This window comes from Puccinia triticina, chromosome 5A (genome assembly GCF_026914185.1).
Source record: "Puccinia triticina chromosome 5A, complete sequence".
NCBI classification, from domain to species: domain Eukaryota; kingdom Fungi; phylum Basidiomycota; class Pucciniomycetes; order Pucciniales; family Pucciniaceae; genus Puccinia; species Puccinia triticina.
The window spans coordinates 394,230-415,821 of record NC_070562.1 but is presented as its reverse complement, the minus strand read 5'-3'; the positions used below and the strand labels follow the sequence as shown (position 1 = coordinate 415,821).

The following is a 21,592-nucleotide window of genomic DNA, read 5'->3' as shown; positions in this document are numbered from 1 at the left end:
GCATAGTCAACGGCGCAAACTGCCCGGCTTTGCATATAAATGCGAGTTTGTCCTCATCCCCTTTGGCCACACGCAAGTTGCCGTACGCGTTCCGCAGGTCAAGTTTTGTAAACCGGTCTGCGTCCAGGAGACTGTCGACAAGATCCATGGTCAAAGGCAGTGGGTACTTGTTCTTCACGGTAACTGCGTTAAGCTTTCGATAGTCAAAACAAGGTCTGAGGTTACCGTCTTTTTTTCCAGTGAACAACACAGGCGCCGCCCACAGAGATGTTGTCCGTCTAATGTTCCCGTGTTGCAGGCCCTCTCGAATCCGTGTGTCCATGGCCTCATTCTCCGCGGGTGATAAGGGGATGATCCTGCTGGCCTGTGGAGTTGCGCCCGGTATCAAATCTACCCGGAAGTCATATTGCCGCCTCGGTGGGAGTCTCTGGGCACCAATCTTCTGAAATAAGTGAAGGTATTTATGGTATGCCCGTGGGACCATCTCCTCCACTGTCTTTGTTGGCCCCGTCTGACGTGCCTCTGCTGCCAGTCTGGCCGATGTGGACCACGACGCCTTGGCCGTGTGGATGATCGCCGCCGTTGCATGTCCTATTATGGGTAAACACTTGCCAGCCGTTTCACTAAGATCCATGGAGTGGCGTGCTAGGGACTCACATTGCGGGGGTGTTATCCCACTAAAAGTGCGCACCCCCTCTTCAATTATCCTTGCTTGCCTCACGGGCTCCCCCCCGTCTAACAAGGTTTTTGTCGGATAAGACGATGTCGCACCAGCGACCACAATGCTCCCGGCTTGTTCCGTCCTGTCCAATGTGGTGGTGCAGTCCATTGGTGTCCTGTGGTTACAGCTTTCCAGGAGAGGATCCTGCTAATTGCCAGTTGATTCTTTCGGGATGTCTGGAGATGAGAAATCGAGCTTACATTGCGGGAGTGCTAACGTGCACGAAGCACACACTCCCTTGTCCATTATCCTCACTTGCCTCACGGGCACCATCCCGTCAGCTGAGGCTTTTGTCGGATAAGACAATACCGCAATCGCGGTCGCAACGCAGCTGTCGTCCCGTTGTGACCTGTCCATTGATGTCCTGTGAAGATGGCATCCTAGAAGAGGATCCTGCTTGCCAGTTGATTCTGATATGGCGTGGAGGGGAGAGAAATCGAGCTTACATTGCGGGGGTGCTAACGTGCATGAAGCACACACCCCCTCGTCAATTATCCTCGCTTGCCTCTCGGGCTCCTTCCCGTCTAATGAGGCTTTTGTTGGATAAGACGACACCGTCTCGGCGGTGGCAATGCAGCCATCCTCCCGTAGAAGTGAGCGCTTTTTCCAATTGATGAGGTGTCCGAATAACTGGATCCACGGCATGCCCAATATGCCGTCGTATGTATCCTTCAGTTTTGTAACAATGAACCTGGACGGCTGGGCCATCCTATCAAGCCTAAGCTCCAGCTCGTACAACGATTTCTTTGTCAATCCATCAAATCCCGCGATCGTCCTCGTGCACGAGGACGCCAGGGCTAATAGCCCAGTCCTAGCCGCGAAGGATAGGCTCAGCACATTATGTGTAGCTCCAGAGTCCACCAGGAATTTGGTTGGATGAGGAGTGGGGGTCGTGGTATGCTCAAGGAGAGTGTATGGCGCAATGTCAAGAGAAATGAACAGTCGAGGGTCAAATGCATTACTATCAACCATATCGCTAACGCCAACACTAATTAACAACTCCTTGTTTGAGCTTGGGATGGGCATACCCATCAGTCCCGAGCTTTGCCTTTTTTTGACCCTTCTGCGACGCCCTCCTCTCCAAACCTCTTCGCCCCGCTCCTCCACTGGTTCAGTTCCTCCATTTCGGCGATGTGTGCCGCCCCCTTCCCCTTGCTTTTGTCCGGACACTCGCGAGATCGGTGGCCTTATTTCCCGCACCTAAAACATAACCCCTCCCGCATCATCCGGCTTCTCTCGGATTCGGACAGTTGGCCTCGTATTGCTGATATGTCCATCGCATCCGGATCCGCCGCAGAGGTCGAGGGGACATTGCTGGACTCGACCCCGTTCAATTTGTTGTCGATTTTGAGTGCCATGTTCGAGACTGCTGCCAGGGTTGTAAATTGAGCGCGCGATAGTACTAGCGCCACGCGGACTTCTTTCTTCAGACCCTGGGTGTAGAGGCCGACAAGTGTTCTTGGCTCCCATCCCGTGTCGTGAGCGTAGAGGAGGAATTGATGGGTGTATTGGCCCACCGTCTTCGTTTGCTTCAAGTTTCTCAGGGAACGTTCGGCCTTAGTCTGTTTTTCAGTGTCGTAACACATACTTTCAAACGCCGCCGTGAATTCGGCGTAGGTGGTCGCTTGGTTATTGCAGACCTTGTGCATCCAAGGCTGAGCCCAACTACTTGCTTGTCCAGTCAGGTACGAGAGTGCAAATATGATCCTCGATCTGTCGTCTGGGAATGCGGCGACATTTGCCAGAATATACAGGCTCACTTGACTCGCGTAGACCTCTGCCTTGACGCCCCTGGTGCCGTCGTATTTGTCTGGTACTCCAATCTTTGGGGCTTGTACAGGTTGTTGGGCTACTGGATTGATGGCTGGGGCCTGGGTATCGGGTGGTGGTTGCGCGTTCTTGGCTTGCTGACGGGCTGCCTTGGCCACTTGGCGGGCGTTCTCGGCTTCCTGTCTGGCGGCTTCTGCTCGTTGGCGGAGACCACGTTCCTCATTGACGACAGCCATCAAGTCGGCCAGTTGCTGTTGTAATGCGGCGGCTGCGGCGGCGTCCATCTTGTTCACGAGGTTTCAGGTTGGTTTCTTGGTTCGTATCTGTTCGGTTGGTTCTGTCTGAGTCCAACGAGTCGGTTTCTTCTAGTTCGGTTTCTGGTCTGGTTTTCGGTTTCGGTTGGTCCTTGTTCCTCTTTTGATGTGATCTAGCAATATGTTATGATCAAGCTAAGGAAGGAAGACCGGGTCGAGTCTTTGAGTGGCAAACTATGTAGATTGCTAGATGAGGAGAGTTTGGGGATCTCTCCTCCGCTCTCCCTTGAGGTGGAGAGCTGTGACTTGTACTAGATAAAACATGTCCCAGGTGTAACATAGAGTACGGCGCGCGTGCAGCTCATAACAGGGATGGCTCTGGGTACCAGTTGGTGGGTACCCGTTGCCTGTAGGTGGGTACATGTCTGGTGTGTCAGGTACTGTTGGAGGCTTATACTACTTATGGTGGTGGAACCTTAGTGTTCTAGCTGCAGAAAATAAACCAAGGTCTGTTGAGGTGGACCAGGCTAAGAGAGGACTGAAAGTCACAGACGCTGGGTCTTGTGACAGTGACTGGACACAAAGATAAAGTGGTTCTGATTCAGTGAGGAGAGCGCCTTGGATCTGAGGCAACATAGACTAAATACAATGTGTAGTTTGGATAGAAGCATACACTAAGTATAAGGATCTCAACACACCCCCTTGCTGATGACAAACTACTGTAGTAAAATCAGAGATAAAAAAATTCTACTATTTGAGTCTCATAGTGTGAAAAAAAAAATCTCTTGAGGGGACAGAAAAACTAAGTATAACCAGGTCAGAGATTCTAAGTATGCAGGGAGAAGGGAGAAACCACGACAGAATCTGTACTCAAAAACAAGCAGACAATAGAAATTAACCATAAGCGTGCGCCGGAGTTGCGCGTACTACGAATGAAAATAGCGGAGACTTCCGAGTCCTTCAACCCCAGACAGAGATTTCGTCATCGAAGTCGTCTTCTTCTTCTACTTCATATTCATCTTGTTGATTTCCAAGTGTGGCGACTGAGGTGGCACCAGCGCGAGCCTCCGTTGACTTGGAGGCACCCTTGAACTTAAACTTGCTTGATTGATTGGGACAGTCAGTCGAGTGGTGTCCTTTTCCGCCGCACTTGTAGCATCTGAGTCTGTTCTTGATTTCGCGGCCGCCGCTGCGGCGTGAATGGGCTCGGAGGAGGCAAAGTCAAGTGTGGTTGATGTGGATATTTCGTGAGCCTCGAGTGCGCCGATGGCATCGTCAAGAGATATCTCAGTTGGCAAATAAACGAGATGGTCCCGAATGGCTTTCCACGACTCGTCAAGGCCACAGAGAAGCCGATCGCAAATTTGTTGATCAGCTGGAGTAAGCTTTACACTGGCGAGGTTGGTGGCGGCAATACGAACCTGAGCGATCCATTTAGCAATAGGCTGAGAGGGATCTTGACGGGCTGTCCAGAACGCATCTTCAAGCTGAAGACGTTGGGCCCGGGTGTTCTTCTTGTATGCATCACAGATCGTCGAGAAAAGCTTATGAGCCGGTTTGACGCCTTCGTATCAAATAGAGAGATCGACCGAAAGAGTGAGTGAGATTGTTGAGATCGCCATGTCGGACAGCGTGTCCCAGTCGGCGCCATAGTCTTCAGGGTTGTAGCCACGTTGTTCGGGGGATCGAACAAGAGACTTTCCATCCTTTGTATCAGTGTTATTCGGACGAGGGAGGGACTTATTGACGATATCGATAACACCTTGTATGGTGAGAACGTTCTGGAGCCGAGAACGCCAAGCTGGGAAAGTTACCGAGTTTCCATCGAGTACTGGGACTGAAGGTATCAAGGGAGAGGGATTGTTTATTTGTCTGGATGGCATGTTGGAAGTGAGGAAGTTGATGATTGAACTGGTCGATGGGTCGAGTAGTTGAAATCCAAAGTCGAGGAGGAGCGGAGCGACAATGGGTCTCATAACCTGTTGAGGTGGACCAGGCTAAGAGAGGACTGAAAGTCACAGACGCTGGGTCTTGTGACAGTGACTGGACACAAAGATAAAGTGGTTCTGATTCAGTGAGGAGAGCGCCTTGGATCTGAGGCAACATAGACTAAATACAATGTGTAGTTTGGATAGAAGCATACACTAAGTATAAGGATCTCAACAAGGTCAGCAATGTGTACTGATCAGAATCTTGGAAGGTTTTGAAGAGGCTTATGCAGTCTTCCTGAAGCCGGGTGGCCCAGGCAATCCTGCATGAAGACTGAATTCTCAGAGGCAGCGGTGGGTAGTTACGATACGCTACAATAACCGCCGTTATCTGCGTAGCGTAACGCTTGCCGTTACTGCTCTCAGGCGTTAGCACTAATAGTAACGACCAGTTGTAAGCCCGGGCCTGATTTTTTTGGTGTGTTACTTGTCAGAATATCAGGAAGAATCCTTGCGCTCCGGTCTTGCGCTCTCCGTGATGACTCAACGCCCCTGTGCCCCGCATCTGCGCAGCCATCCCTGAATCAAAGTTCGCCCCCCTGCAAACCATTCCTGTTCTCCTCATCCCACTCGGAACCACCAACAACCGAACACACTCAACGAAAGATAGGACGGTACATCAACCATCATCAGCTCCATCGTCGTTGTCGCGGGATCATCAGTATTAGGATTCAAGAGTAGTGGTGACTACCCCCATCATTTCCTGTCTTGTTATCCTTTGTTTCCTCTCCTTGTCTATCTGCTGACTTCTCTCCCCTTTCAGTCTCTTGCTCCAGTGTTTCTGTTTTTGTTTTGTTCTGTTTTCTTTCTTTCCACCGTTGTTCTTTGTTGCTCTATCCGATCCTTTAGGTACATTTCTTCCTTCTTCTGTCTCATTGTCTTTCATGTTCTTTTCCTGTTCTTTTGCTGAAATGTACACCTTTAGTTTCGCCTCAAATTCTCGCAGATTTACAGTCTCGACAGCACCGAAACATCTAAAGGATCGCGATGGCCGACAACAACGCAAACTCCAAGCCCAACATCCCTCCCTTGACCGAAGTCAACTTTCTTCAATGGTCGATTAGGCTCAAGGCTTTCCTCAAGAACAAAGGCCTTCTCAAATACATCTTGCAGCCGACTGGGGCCGGACTAAGTGGAGCTGCGGCTGAAGCAGTAGCAAAGAAACATGCCGAGACAATCGACTTTCTCTTTCAGTTCATCAGTGAAGGAGTCTTTGAAACCGTCGTCAACACTGACAACGCCGAAGACCCTCATCGCGTCTGGACCAGCATTCTCAATCGATTCGCATCCGCCTCCGTCAACAACAAGGGGCGAGTGTGGCTCAAATTCATGCGCTACAAGTATCGCGGAACTCTGAAGGACTTCATATCCGACATGCAGAAAATGCTCAATGAAATCTTGCTTGTCAGTCTCGGGGTTCCAGATAACGTCCTCAGCTTCTCTATTCTTGCGAAGCTAAATGAGGACATGTATAACATCGTCGACAACATAATCATGAACAAAGTGATATGCGAAAATCCAAACGCGGTCCTGGTGAAGCTTCAGGAAGTCGTCTATCTAGAAGAATCTCGAGCCGCCAAATCCTCAAAGAAGATTATCTCCAAGGAGTCGGAGAGCGCTACCGAAGGAGCCTCTGCCTTGATGCACGAGACCTCCTCAAAGAAAGGAAAGAAGAAACCCAAGCGCACCGGCAATTTTTGCGAACCCGGCAAAGACGGCAAGCCAGGAAAACACAACCCTGCTGCTACCTTGCATGACGAGGCACACTGCTGGCAAGTTCACCCGAGTCTTCGTCCTGATGTCAATCCCGCCACCCAACTCGTCGAAGCCGATGACGACCACGAGTCTGAAGCGTCACTCCTGCTCACTGGAGCCGAGAAAGCCAAACCAATCGTTCTCGACACCGGAGCTACACATCACATGGTCAACGACGAAACGATCTTCGTGCCTGTCTCCAAAACCAACCTCAAAATCTCAACTGGGGGACACAAGAACTTCCTGTCCGCCACGGCGATGGGATCTGCCGTATTGGTCAACCAGGACGGAGACAAGATGACTCTCGACAATGTGCTGTTGGTGCCGAGCCTCAATCAATCGCTTCTCTCAGTGACTCGACTCTTCAAGAACACTCTCACTCTCACCAAAAATGGCGATGACGAAGTGTCAGTGGTAATAGATGGGGATTTCAACCTACACAGTACTTCTAAAAATAATCTATTAGAGTTGTCCTCCTCCCACTTTGCTGTAATCAACACTCCTGCCTCATCGTATCTGCTCTCAGGTCCAGTCTCACCAGACTGGCACGTGCGTCTTGGTCATCCAAATCCTAAGTACCAAAAGGCACTTGTTCCGGGATCAGCTACATCGACCTGTGACATTTGTCAAATGTGCAAGCTGAAGGCTTTGCCATTTGGGAGCAAATTCAAAGAAGTCAGCTGTGTTCTTGAGTCCATTCACATGGACCTGGTTGGACCCTTCTCTACACGATCGACGGCAGGGTTTTCCTATTTTCTAACCCTAGTAGACCAACTAAGCGGATTTAAGACGGTCAAATTCTTGAAATCAAAGGATGAAGCCTTTGAAAAATTTCTCAAATTCAAACTGCGTGCCGAAAATCAAACGGGGCAACAAATCAAGTCTCTCATTTCCAACGGTGGAGGTGAATTTGTCAACAAACGGTTCAAGGATCTCTGTATATCGGAAGGCATTGAACACCACATCTCTCCGGCCTACAACCCTCAGAATAACGGAATGGCTGAGAGGGCAAATCAAACCATTCTGGAGAAAGCAAGCTGTCTACTTTTCCAATCAAATCTCCCCAAGTCTTTCTGGGCCGAAGCCGTCAACACGGCGGCGCAACTGTCAAATCTGGCCCCCTCCGCTACCAGGGCAATGAAAATACCCTATGAGACATGGACAGGACGATCAGTCAATCTTGATGTGCTTCGACCGTTTGGGTGCGCAACCTACTCGCTCATCCCAAAGGAAAAACAGCAATTCAAGCTATTCCCCACGGTGGAACGAGGCATAATGCTTGGGTATGAAAATGACTTCTCAACATACCGAATCTACAAACCCTTGGAAAAGAAAGTCTTTCGAATTCGAAACGTCAAATTTGATGAATCTGTCTTCCCGGGTCTGAAAGGTCACACCCCAGACAAGGATGAGGAACTTTTCAAATTGGAAGAAGGTCCTGAGGAATCGAAGGTACCGTTCGCCAAAGAGGTTCACGAAACACTGCCGCCCCCTTCAATCCCTACACCCGAAACAGAGGACACAGCAAATATGCCAGTGCTCGACAGTCCAACTCCTGCTCCAGTGGCTCGACATAACATCGACAGCTCAATCTCGCAGGACAACATACTGTCTGTGGACCGCAGGGGAAGAGCCATTCTTGTTTATCTCACCGAAAACCTCGATGATGACACTCCTACCTCCTATGTTCAAGCAATCAACTCGTCAAAGTCCTCCTTCTGGAAGAAGGCCATAGACAAAGAAATCTCCAACATGGAAGATCACGACGTCTGGATCATCGTTAAAAAGGAAGATGGTCAGAAGAGAATTAACTGTACCTGGGTGTTTAAAGTCAAGAAAGATCAGCTTAACATCCCTCAAGAGTACAAGGCTCGTCTATGTGCGAAAGGTTTCCAACAGAAGAAGGGGTACGACTATCTGGACACTTACGCACCAACGGGAAAAATGGTGTCACTGAGAATCCTTATAATCTTTGCGCTCAAGCGGGGCCTACTTTTCCATCAAATTGACATCAAGAGCGCCTTTCTCAACGCGCCACTCAAAGAAGAACTATATCTTAACCCGCCGCCGGGAGTAGAAGTACCGGCCAATCATGTCCTGAAGCTCCAAAAAGCGATATACGGCCTTAAGCAGGCTCCAAACGCTTGGCATGACACTCTTACGAAGTGGCTCTTTCAAGTAGGGTTCAACAGGTGCGACGCGGAACCATGCGTGTTCTGGAGGAAGGGGACTTTTCTCTACCTACACGTGAACGACTTAGCGATTTTCAGCAAGGATCCAGAGGAGTTCAAGGACCAAGTACGGTCAAGGTTTCGAATCAAGGATCTAGGGGAGTCAAGCCTTCTCTTGGGAATGAATGTGAAACAGGAGCCGGAGGCGGTTACTCTGTTGCAACGGCACTACATCGACAGTCAACTCAAGCGGTTTGGTCTTCAAGACCTCTTTCCGGCATCAACTCCCATGAAACCGGGAGGACATCTGGTCCGGGCATCACGCGAAGAGCGGCTTGCGCATCTTGAATCGGGAAACAACTACCGGTCGCTGGTCGGTGCACTCAACTATCTCAGTGTCACGACCAGGCCTGATATCACGTTCGCAGTCAGCTCGTTGTCTCAGTTCCTTAACAACCCGGGAACTTGTCACTGGGACGCGGGGGTGCAGGTGTTCCGCTATCTAAAAGGTACCAGAGATGTGGGCCTGCGATTTGTTAAACCAACAGCAGCGTTGGACAACTTAGTGGGATATGCGGACGCGGATTGGGCGTCATGCCCCGAGTCTCGTCGGTCAGTTTCCGGCAATCTTATTTTACTCGATGGAAACATCGTCTCCTGGAAGTCAAAGAAGCAAACCACTCTATCCTTGTCTTCAACCGAGGCTGAATACAAATCCGTTGGCAACATCACAAAAGAAATAATGTGGATTAAAACTCTCCTCAAGAAAATATTCAACATCAAGATCCCTGGGCCGACACAGATATTTGAAGACAATCAAGGTGCCATCGCCCTTGCCAACAACACGTCAAATCATTCAAACTACAAGACCAAGCACATGTCTCTTCGGCATCACTTTATTCGAAGGGAAATTCAAGTCAAGTCAATCACGCTTCAGTACATTCCAACCAATCAAATGCTAGCGGATTTTCTGACTAAAGCGGTCGGAAAAGCGTCAATAAAACGGGCGCTCAGGGCTCTTCAGCTTCTGTGCTCATCGCCTGAGCGGCTTTGAGCATGGGGGTGTGTCAGAATATCAGGAAGAATCCTCGCGCTCCGGTCTTGCGCTCTCCGTGATGACTCAACGCCCCTGTGCCCCGCATCTGCGCAGCCATCCCTGAATCAAAGTTCGCCCCCCTGCAAACCATTCCTGTTCTCCTCATCCCGCTCGGAACCACCAACAACCGAACACACTCAACAAAAGATAGGACGGTACATCAACCATCATCAGCTCCATCGTCGTTGTCGCGGGATCATCAGTATTAGGATTCAAGAGTAGTGGTGACTACCCCCATCATTTCCTGTCTTGTTATCCTTTGTTTCCTCTCCTTGTCTATCTGCTGACTTCTCTCCCCTTTCAGTCTCTTGCTCCAGTGTTTCTGTTTTTGTTTTGTTCTGTTTTCTTTCTTTCCACCGTTGTTCTTCGTTGCTCTATCCGATCCTTTAGGTACATTTCTTCCTTCTTCTGTCTCATTGTCTTTCATGTTCTTTTCCTGTTCTTTTGCTGAAATGTACACCTTTAGTTTCGCCTCAAATTCTCGCATTACTCGCGTTACTAGTAGCGTAACGCGTTAACCACCGGTTAACGAGATAAAGAGGGGCAAATGGCCCCCTCTGGATCATATTCAGTCCGATATCTACCCCTCCGTGCGGGCAGATATTGTAACGGATTTCAAATTTCAAGCATCCTGGGTGTGTGATATCGTAACGCACTTCCGTTATGGTTAACGGTAACGGTAACGAGAGAAAAACCATTACGACATCGGTACGTTACCGATAACCGTACCGTAACTACCCACCGTTGTCAGAGGGAAAGGATAACACACAACGGATCCGTAGTTTCAGCACTTTTGAGGTTTTCAAGGATGAATAAGATGTGGTTGTGAGGGCGTGAGTGAGGGTGTGAAGGAAAAGATTAGCAACATTGGCAGTTGTTGGGTTTTCAGGCTAAAGGTATCAGGTGCAACTACTATAGGTATTTCCAGTGGAACAGCTGATGTCATGAATGCTATAATATTTGCAATGAAGAGATTCATTTTAAGCCTCTAGGTTGTGATTGATGTTGTACTGGAGAACAGAAATAGTCAAGGGCTAGGTGTCCTTAAATATCTTCAGCTTCAACAACATGTGGTTCATAGATCCTTGTAGTGGAGTGGGGTGTGCAAACTCCACATTTGGAGTGTAGAGTTGTCAAGAGGAGGGTGGGGCGGAGCAATGTATCCCCAAGGGGTTTTTTGAATACAACAATCCTTTTCCAACTTGTTTCTTTACCCTCATTTAACTTGTTGTTTGCTTTCTAATCTTTAGTTTATTTTTATTCTTTTGAAGGTTCTATTATTCACTATGTACAGACCTTTTGTGCATATGGTTTCCAATGGCGCAGGCTGGGTAATTGAACCATCTACACCGCAGACCTGGTCCCTATTCAGGTCCCTACACAACCAAATAGGGACCGTGGGTACCAAAACCACAGCCGCCATAGTCCCTATGTGGGGCCCAAAATAGGGACAACAGTTAAAAGTCCCTTTTGAGTTGTATATATATAGCCCAATAGGGACTGGCCCTATTGCCTAGCTTAACTGAGACCCTCTCTGTGTGGAGGGAGGAAGCCGTCCCGCAGGGACCCTCCAAAAGAGGGAATTATACACTATGTGCCAGTGCTTGCCCTACTCTTTTTTTTACTGTTTTCCATTCTATTGCTTGTACCTCCTCAGTCGCGAGGAATAGCATGAATTTTCCGTTGAGCCAAATGACCCATTCCTTCTCCTGCATCTTTTAGGATATGTATGATCATTTTTGAACCTTCTCACCATTTTTTTATATCATCATAAGACTTTCAAAGTGCTCAGTTTTGATGGCACCACTTGCTGTACTCTGACTGGGGGCTTTACATCATGTAAGCAGCCTGCAGATGTATTTAAAAACTCATGACTGAGGAGATTGGAGGACTTCCCATCAAGATCTACAGACCCTGCAGTCCCTGGGACAGCATTTCCCCGCAAAAATTAAGGTTTTCTGGCTGCAGATCTGGCTCTTCAGGGGGCTGAAGATTGACGGGAAGTCCTCCCTTTACATAGTTTATAAGTTTTCTAGCCAAAAAAAAGTAATGAAAACTTTCTTCTGGGCACTGTACAATGGGTAGAAAATTGTATCCACCACACTGTTTTGGGCTCTAGAATCTCCCCCCACCTACTTCAAGTCATTCCTTTTGGTTAGATTGTTCAAACTAGGCTTCCAAAGATGAATATGAAAAATAAAAATGAAAAAACAAAGTTGTGATTTTTCAATTTTTTCTTTAGAAAAAAGCAAGTTTTTCTTGCAAGCTTAATTCTTTTTTTCAGAGAAAAGTGAATAGACAGAAGGCAACAATCCAAGTTTATTAAATCCACACAAACGTGGAAATCTAGATCTAAGTTTTGGCGTATTTTCAATTAAAAAATAACACAACAGAAGAGCACACAATTTAAACAATACACACAGCCATTGAAAATATCCCCAAAGACCCAAAGGCCCTATGGATGACCCTCCAGCTGTGCCAAAGCAACAAGCAAAAAAGGGCCGGTTGTGAAAAACTCTGTGAAAGAGCTGTCAAGGAGGGGCCTAATCAAGCAACTAGGGGGCTTCCAGGGAGGGGGCGGACAAAACTGGATCCCCTGGGGGGGGGGGGGGGGGGAACTTGCCCATCCCTCCCTCCATTAAATACCCATCCACCCGCATGCCTTGCATCAGCTCATATCTGTCTTCAGCTGACCTCGTCTCCACTGACATCTGTTGCCCGCCCAATCCACGCCACTAGCACTGTCTTGGGATCATTGGCTGCGCCACCATTGCCTTCACCACTCATATGAATCGCATGTGCCACGGAGCTCAGGGTTGCAGTACAATATTGACTACGCGCGCTCGGCTGTGAGTACCCTGCACTGCCCATCCCTCCCTCCATTAAATACCCATCCACCCGCATGCCTTGCATCAGCTCATATCCGTCTTCAGCTGACCTCGTCTCCACTGACATCTGTTGCCCGCCCAATCCACGCCACTAGCACTGTCTTGGGATCATTGGCTGCGCCACCATTGCCTTCACCACTCATATGAATCGCATGTGCCACGGAGCTCAGGGTTGCAGTACAATATTGACTACGCGCGCTCGGCTGTGAGTACCCTGCACACTGGACCAGAAACTTGCTCCACTTTGGTCTCACTTGCATTTTTTTTTTTTGCAAAATCCTGCCCTTGGAATCTTCTTTTGGTTCGCCGAATACGATTTGGATTGCAACATCTTAGTTCGCCAAATACGTTTTAGATTCTCCATTTCCTACATATGTTTGTCAGGCTGCCATTGATCAGTTCAAATAAAGTTGCATATGCTATCATAAACAGTTCTGAGTTTTCAACAACTCAGGACTCCATTATGCACAATGTGTCTCACTGAAAGGTTGACCTGATATATGTCACTGTGAAAAAAACTCAAGAAAGCACTGTCAGTTGACATGCGCAATCCAGAGTGAGACTTCCAGGACATCCATGTTCATTCCTTGATTAATCACAGGGCAGCTCAGCTAGCTCAGCATTGTTGCTCAGTATTTGCATGTGCCAAGCTCCTGAGCTGTACTGGTGCTCATTGGTCATCAACAAGGGGATGTATTTCCATACACATAATACAAGCCCTTGTTGACTAGCCCTTGGAGGGAATTCCACCAGGTCAACCAGAATATGTGCCCATGTCAACTAGTAGTAATCCCTCCTGTCCTAGGCAGGGTCGACAAGGCTAGATGAAAGGGCACTCATGTTGACCAGCCCATGTTGACCTATCAGCCGACCGGGAGGGATCCCTCCCGGTCGACTATTGTATGTATCAGTTGTCCGGGAGGGATCCCTCCCGGTGGACTATTGTATGAACCTGTTGTCCGGGAGGGATCCCTCCCGGACGGCTGATACATAGAACAGTTGTCCGGAAGGGATCCCTTCCAGACAACTGTTGTGTGGAGCAGTCAATTGGGAGGGATCCCTCCTGGTCAACTATTATATGTGTCAGTTGTCCGGGAGGGATCCCTCCCGTTCAACTGATATAGGGAATATTTGTCTGGGAGGCATCCCTCCCGGTCAAGAGGTTCATACAATAGTCAACCGGGAGGGATCCCTCCCGGACAACTGATCTAAGTAGAGTCTTAAAATACTGCTTAGCCTGGGCTGTTGAGCAACTTCCAAATATTCCAGGTTGCACCACCCTGGGATTTGTTTTGTATCAGGCTGGTTTCAAGGGGGACTGAACTCCAGTGTACTGCATGTCAACTGACACCAGTTTCTTGAGTTTTTTTCATAGTGTGTACTGCGAGTCTGTGCCCGGCCCGCCGGGAACATGATACTACTGCATCCAACAAGATACCCAATGTGTATTGTTCTTACCTGCTGTGTTGATTTTGTTGCGTATCCAGCCTGTACACCAACAAACTCCAAAAGTACTTTCTACTGTCCATTGCCAATAGTACAAAGCTCCGCTCAAACCACCCAGAACTTGAACGCTCGCACCACCAGCCCCTCCGACGACTTTGCAACTTTCAATTTCAAGAACCTCCGCGTCCAGCTCAAACGCGCAAACAAGGAAGTCAAGGTGGGCCAGCATTATGCATCTTTCTTTCTATACACAGGACTGAAAAGAATTCTGAAAAACATGCATGCCATGCATAGATTGTGGGGCTAGATTGATGGGAAGTGGTTGAGTTTCTATGGTCTAAAAATGGTGTGGTGTGTACAATTGTCTACCCACTCTATGTACATAGATTCCAGTATTATTTCACCTTGCTGGCAATCAGTTAGGGGCTGTTTGAACCGTTACACTCACCCTCTCTAGTTTTAAGAACGAACCAATACGGATCAATCAATTAGAAAAAGGGAAAAAGATTATAGATATATATTTGTGACACATGCACTGAAACGTTGATTCTCGATATGAAAATCTAGATAATAACTTGAGCAGGGATACTTGTTTTTTTATAGTTTCTATTGTGCAGGGAGAAAAAAGGGATAGGGAAAGTGCGGTATAAGTTCTTTTGACCAGATAAAAGGGCCAAGGAAAGCATCATCATTGAGTTTTCTCCTTATTAAGTTTAGCAAGTTTTTGTTTTTTGCGATATTCGTGATATCCCTTGTCGGTGCCGAAGAAGTGGTCCATCCACCTGAAGCTTGTTGAGTAACATCCGACGAACTTTTCGTGATGGTAATCGTGATGGTCGGCCCCAGACCAGAAGGGCAAGATGTTGCGTAATGACCAGGGGAAATCGTAGCCCGAATGAGCATCCACAGCCTCTGAAAACGAGGTTTCGCCAAGAAAGAAGGACAAGATTGATCAGAGGGGGGCTATTCCTTTCTAGCTTCTGAATGAAAATCGAGGTAGAATTCCCCGATGGGATGAACAAAGCAGTACTTACGGAACAACCGAAGGATAACCCAAATGTACATCGTCAAAATGTGGAGGTTTCCTTTCGTGAGTACGCACCAGAGTAACGGGCCTCCGATTGTCCCGATACCCAGGATGAGGATCTCGAGTGGATGTGCATATTCAGCAGCCAGACCGAATGGGGCTGAGAACTCGTGGTGAAGTTTGTGGATCTTTTTGTACAGTTGACCAGTATGTAATGCTCGATGGGCCCAATAGTGGAAGAAACTGGAGAGGATGAAAAATACGGGTCGGACATGGGAAGGGGTCAGAAAGTGGGAATGGAGATGAAAGCTGATGGGGAAATGGGAGAATGCTTAACTCTTCAAAGACAAAGAACAATATGATTTGATAGGCCATCGTGGAGATCGACGGGAACGGGACCGAGTGAGTGGCCATACCAAAGTATTCTGCCAGAGGATGAAAACCCCAGATCTAAAAAAAAAGCAAAAACCGCAGTAAATAAAACATGATCCAGGATTTCCATGTTTGTATTGAAGAGGGAATATTTGACTAGATACCTGTCCGATTTCAACTGTGAAATGTGTCCAGAGGACGTATTTGATGCATTTCCATTGATCTTCTCGACTGGCCATTTTATTGGGTTGTAACTTGTATTTATCGAATGCTCTGATTTTGCCGACGATCATCCAGGGAATACAACGACCAAAGTAGCATGTCTGTATGATATGGATGTGCAGTGTGTCAATTTTTTGTTGTCCTTTGGGGCGGACGGCCTTAGGATATAGGGACTACTAGCCTCGTGGATGAGGAAGCTCATGACTCCGGTTGCGATGATCGGGTTGGGGAAGTAGAGGTACCATCTCAACCAGAGCTGCTCGAAGATCGACAGGGAATCGAGGTTTGAGCCCGAGTAGAGATGGCTCTGTTCGATCTTGTTTTCAAGCCTGAACTGTTCCCAGGACTGTAGCGAAGGTAGCAGTGCTGAGGTGGTGTTGAGTATCTGTTGGATGATAGGTTGGCTGTTCATCGTTTCGTCTTTCTCGCCGGGGGACAACTCCCCAGCCAAGTAGTCCTGGGGCTTTTTATAGGGGCAAGGGGCCGAGAGCTGTGACAGGGGGGGTGACAGCCTTGCAGGTGTATTTCGATAGATTTCGATCCAGAGAGTGACTGCGGGGATCGAATCGACCGGAGAGGGGCGGGGAATCGACTCAAGCCTCTCGCTTGTGTTTACATGTTTAAATACATATGAACAAGACTGAGGATGCCGATGGGGAAAGGCCAGCTTGTTGGACAAAACAAGCATCACTGGCCATCGGCAGCTGTCTTACTCAATGGCAGGCAAGATTGAGCTTGCACTGTCGGGCAACTACTTAGGTACAATTCAATTCTCAATAACAAGATTTTATTATCTTGGTAAAACTGTAAATAGAGGTACATGAAAATAAAGGATGAAGTTGGTTTCGTCATCATTCCAAAACAGAAATAAGCAGAAATAGACACACATACAGGGCCCTCTGGAAAGCTGAGGTCCCCTATCTAAGCAAAATGTATGAACTTTGTGGCCAAACCCTGAAATGGTAGGCACAAAAATACCACCAAGTAAAGCACATCCTTTTTTCGTTTGGTCCCCGCCCCCCCTCTCTCCATGCAAAGATTCCTGATAAGTCACCAGGCAATAGAATGTCATGAGCTTCCGCCCACTGTTTCCTTTAAATGGTTGTGTAATGGTCCTTTCTTGCTCTCTTCTACATAATATTTTATTATACTATCATGGCACATCAGTTGTATTTGTTTCCAAGCTTCTCCAAGCTGATATACATATGGAAAACTTGAATGAACTCTCAAAAGGACTTGGAATAGTACTCCTCTCGAACTTTATAAACTTTCCTGGCATCCTACGCAAAAACAAACGCAACAGGGGGCGGGTGGGTTGGATGAATTAGCCTCGCAGCTTGAAGTAAAGTATGTAAGGAAGGGTAGGGGAAGAGTGATTTTAAACTAAACTTTTAGGACGGAGAGGTCCACGTCAACTATCCGAAGCTCTTCGTCTGGTTCGACAAAGTTGACCAGGTGTCCTTTCAAGGGTAAACTTATCGACGATCTTCCTAAAAAGCCTTCCTCTTTCTTACCCCCACAACTACCGCCAAAAAACAGTGTTAGTATTCAGGAGGTTAGTTACAGAAAGAGAGAGAGAGAGAGAGAGAGAGAGAGAGAGAGAGAGAGAGAGAAGAGAGAGAGAGAGAGAGAGAGAGAGAGAGAGAGAGAGAGAGAGAGAGAGAGGTTGAGATATGGAAGAAGAATGAGGTTGAGATATGGAATAACAATTCAACTTGACAAAAACAACACAAGCCTCGGATTCAAGAGCCCTACTGGTCACTAATCCGTCGATGAGATTGGCCTCGTGGACGCCCGTCGGGTCATGTTTGATCATCTTGGACTCCGGTTGGTCTAGAGTCCAAAAACTTGGGACAATGATCATGTCCACATCTTGTTTCATCAACTATGCACACCAATCTCTACAAACATCAACCCTTTTCTCTTTTTCGTATTCCAAACGACAAAAAATAACCGGGACGTACATCGCGAAACGCTTCTGGCCACGCCAAATCCCAACCTACACGCGTTGCAACAATCATATCAAAATAATTATTTTTATTCATATCTTCGCCGTTTTCTTGTCAAGAGAAAGCTTACAGATTAGCATCCCAATTCTTAAGCCGCCTAGCGCTTCGAATACTTGATTGGTCTTAGGACACGGCGTGAGGTACTTTGGCACGATATATGGGACAACCGAGCAGCAGGAAATGTTTTAGTATGTTTTCGACAAATGTTCTACTTTTTTCGCAAGTTATAGGAAAGAAATCCTCGAATGATGACACAAACTTACCTTCTCTCTGTGTGTGTGTTTTAAGGCCGTGGGTCCGAAATCGACAAGCATGTGTGAGAAGGGATCTGGCTGAAACAAAACGTGTAGGAATCCAGAACTAACGCGTGCCTTGAAGGGGAGAAGTCTATCAGTGCAAGCTCACTAAAATATTGCATACGCATGATCAGGATCACATACCACAGGTTCTTCTTTCGATATTTTCCGAGGATCTGGCCCGATTTATCGACGTAATAAGCCCTACCGAGCCAGGAAAGATGAGAAACGGAGGTTCAGTTCAGAGCCCGGGCTTGGGTAAACCAGTTACTGGGTTAGGCGCCAGCTCGCTAGACACTGGAGTCTGCTGGAGTCTGCAAGCTTGTCATGAGGTGATTCACATCACTCCAAACCACATCAGGTTTCAGAAGGGAGGGCGTAAATGCTTGATGACATACGAGTTGAATAAGTCGCGTCGATCGACGGCCTCTTCCTGTTCTGCTTCTTCCACAATCGTGCCCGGGATGATGTCGATCTGGTGCTCGATGGCTAAGCTTTGGAACTCCTTGATCCATTTGGATTCTTTGGAGGCTAGATGTAAATGGTCTTCGATTACTCCGGTAATAAAATATCTGTATATGACGTCATACTTCAACTTCAATTAGTCTCTTCTGCTGATAAAATTTAGTTGAATGAGAAGATGGAGCTCTTAACTCAGGAAAGATGATCAGATCGGCCCGGTCGTGAACAGCTCGAGCGATGAATTCCTTGGCCTTGGCTAAGTTCTTGATCTCATGTTCGGCAAACGACGGGGATGGCTCGAGGCTCTCTGGTGAACATGAGGCAGCCGTTGGTTGGTGAGAGTCGAATTGACAGATTGCTATCCTGACTTTGTCCGTTCTCATCGTCGGGGATGTCGTGAAGCTGCTGTGGAAATATTCTTGCTGGGTGCTCAACCCCGAACGCAGGGTGTCGCAGGCTCTGCTATGTCAATCGAAGAATTATGGTGTTCAAAATTGCATAAGATTTTTTTACATAACAGCATAAGCTGCAATTTTGGCTGGGAGATGTCACTTTAAGTTTTATGTACAGCTAACCCAGGAGAGCTTGCAACTTGGCGCGCAAACTCCGAGACTTTGTGCCGCAGCGGCCAGACTTGTCCGCAGCTCCAGACATCCGTGCGCGCGGACCGTGCCCGGGGGAACCCGGGGGAGGAGCCTGCAGGAGAGCTGCCTGCCGCCGACCCAAACCCTGCCTGCCGCCACCACCAACCCACCACCCACCACCGCCGAATCCATCAACCCCGCCACCGCCACCCCCAGTAAAATCAACCCCAACGGTGTGGTAGACGGAAAAGTGGAAAAATAAAAAGTTTTTTCTATGCCACATAATTACTCATACTAGGCCTCAAGATACCATCAAATGGACCCCAGAAATGGATTCTACGGCCAATTTCACCCCTAGCCATCACTGGAAGCACCCCTGGACCCCCTCTAGTGTGGAAGTTACACCTCATGGACACATATCACACGGCCAGCCCCAGTAACCCAGCTGTCATCTGCCCCAACCCAAGTTTCACAGTAGTACACTTATACATATCACAGGATACAAACATACATCTCCCTGTCAGGCTACACTCATTACATATTAACTACATACACTCCTTTATATACATAGTATGACATCATTTACACTGTTTCTGCAGCCTCAGACTTTGTGTATACACTAATTCCCCCTGTATGACAGCTCATGCAGTCTACTGTTACCTCATGCATGCATTAGAATGTTCTGTTGTATATTCTGACACCATTCATGTGCGAGGGGTTATGACATCATTTGTATCTACTCCCACCAGCTAAAATCCCTCACCCTGTTGTCTAGATTAGCTGAAACCCTAACCCACAAGCCCCTCAGGGGCTCCCATTTTGTCTATAAAAGGAGCTCTCTCCACCCCCAGTGGCCTGCTCCCCAGTTCCTCACCCAGAACTCACAAGTCACCCAACACTCATCCACACTCAAATCCTAAAACCCTTATAACAATAAATCAACCCTTATAACAACATTTCAACCCTTATAACAAAGTAATTGAAACACTTACACGTTGCCAGTCAAACAGATTTCATCTGGAACAGACCAGACCTATCACTTAATAAAACTTGCCAAGCTGAGCTTGGTGGGTCTTGTTGACTGATAACAGAAGGGCAGAGCTTGCAACTCCATCATACCCTTCACCATTCAGCAAAAGGGTTTCATTACCACTTTTGAGTCTTACAAGGGAGTTCCCAACGTGATTGGATAATCTTGTTTGATCAACCACGTGTAACGAACTTCAATTCAACCCAAAGTAATCATCGAAGGGATCACAATTGTGCTAGTGAAAAAGGATCAATCCATCAACAACTCTAGTACGGACAGTGGCATATTCATTTATTCCGTTGGACAACTAGTCAACTTTTGAACCATCCCAGGAACCAATTTCAACTCAAACCAGAAGGACTTGCCAAAGGATCTGAACTTCTAGCGGAGAAAAGAATCAAATTTATTAACAAATCTAGAACAATCAACGGCATATTCAGTTATTCTGTTGGACAACTAGTCGACTATTAGGAACCATCTAAGGAACCAACTACAAACCTCTGAAAGGAACACATAACTACCAAACCTGAAAGGAGTGTTTTGAAGGAAGCAGCTATTTATATACTGGAAGACGGTGTGTAGTACCCAAGGATCCGGATAATTAGATACTGTTAGAAGAAAACTCTGGAGCCCACTCAAAGGAAACAGCCAATTATATACTGAAAGACGGTGTGTAGTACCTAAGGATTCAGATAATTAGGATATTGTTTGAAGAACCCTCCCAGCACGGTAAAGTTATTTATATCAATATTAAAAACCCCCCCAATTTGCCCTGGTAAAGAGACCAGAGACCAGATATTATTGTTTCTTTTTCAGAGCACAGTAACAGTTACCAAGGATCGAACGTATAATGAAACTATGGAATCAACAAGAATCAACATGAATATAGCATTTGGCGTACCAGATTTTGAAGATACAATTAATTCAAGAACCACTTCAAGGACAAGACCTTTCACGGGGACTCCTGCTATGAGTAGGAATATGGAAAATACAATGTCAACTTGGCCAAGGAAAGACAAAGGGAAAGGACGAGAGAATCAATTCAGAGATCCTTCTGAAGAACACTTACGTGACTCAGATGAAACTCAACAAAACCGGAATATTCCACTCAGAGGCACTGTGTCACATCAACAACGTTTTGCTTATGGAATCAACAAGAAAGAAGCCATTCAAGAACCTAAATATCAAGATCAACCCCAATTTCAACAAAGACAACATCCAGAACATCATCAATATCAACAAACAACATATTATCAACATCAACCAATACCTTATCAACAACCAAGTCTATCATACCAAGAATCCGATTATCCACCAGGAATCATTGATGACTATGAATTATTCTACGATGGATTAAATCGATTCTTTGAATTCCTATGGAGATACGAAAGGGCAGCAGATTGGTTTGGTTCAACAAAATTTCAAAGAGCTCTTCAGATTGGACGATTCATACAAACAGAGGAACTGAAGTGCCAAATCGAGGACATGGACGGTTACAAAG

At 47.2% G+C, this 21,592-nt stretch overlaps 2 protein-coding genes across 2 annotated transcripts; both read right to left on the bottom strand.

Moving 5' to 3' along the window:
* Positions 1 to 14,777: 14,777 nt before the first annotated feature.
* Positions 14,778 to 16,398, bottom strand: PtA15_5A42 (uncharacterized protein; the record flags this gene model as incomplete). Its single annotated transcript, XM_053169190.1, has 5 exons — positions 14,778 to 15,001; positions 15,124 to 15,359; positions 15,454 to 15,566; positions 15,653 to 15,761; positions 15,866 to 16,398. 5 exons carry the CDS (start codon positions 16,396 to 16,398, stop codon positions 14,778 to 14,780), a joined length of 1,215 nt encoding a protein of 404 aa, XP_053020027.1.
* Positions 16,399 to 17,093: 695 nt separating this feature from the next.
* Positions 17,094 to 18,860, bottom strand: PtA15_5A41 (uncharacterized protein; the record flags this gene model as incomplete). The annotated part of the gene is made up of 9 exons (XM_053169179.1): positions 17,094 to 17,232; positions 17,426 to 17,595; positions 17,675 to 17,709; positions 17,790 to 17,862; positions 17,983 to 17,989; positions 18,085 to 18,090; positions 18,160 to 18,219; positions 18,414 to 18,587; positions 18,670 to 18,860. The coding sequence occupies 9 exons, from the start codon at positions 18,858 to 18,860 to the stop codon at positions 17,094 to 17,096; spliced, it is 855 nt and encodes a 284-aa protein (XP_053020026.1).
* Positions 18,861 to 21,592: the final 2,732 nt, after the last annotated feature.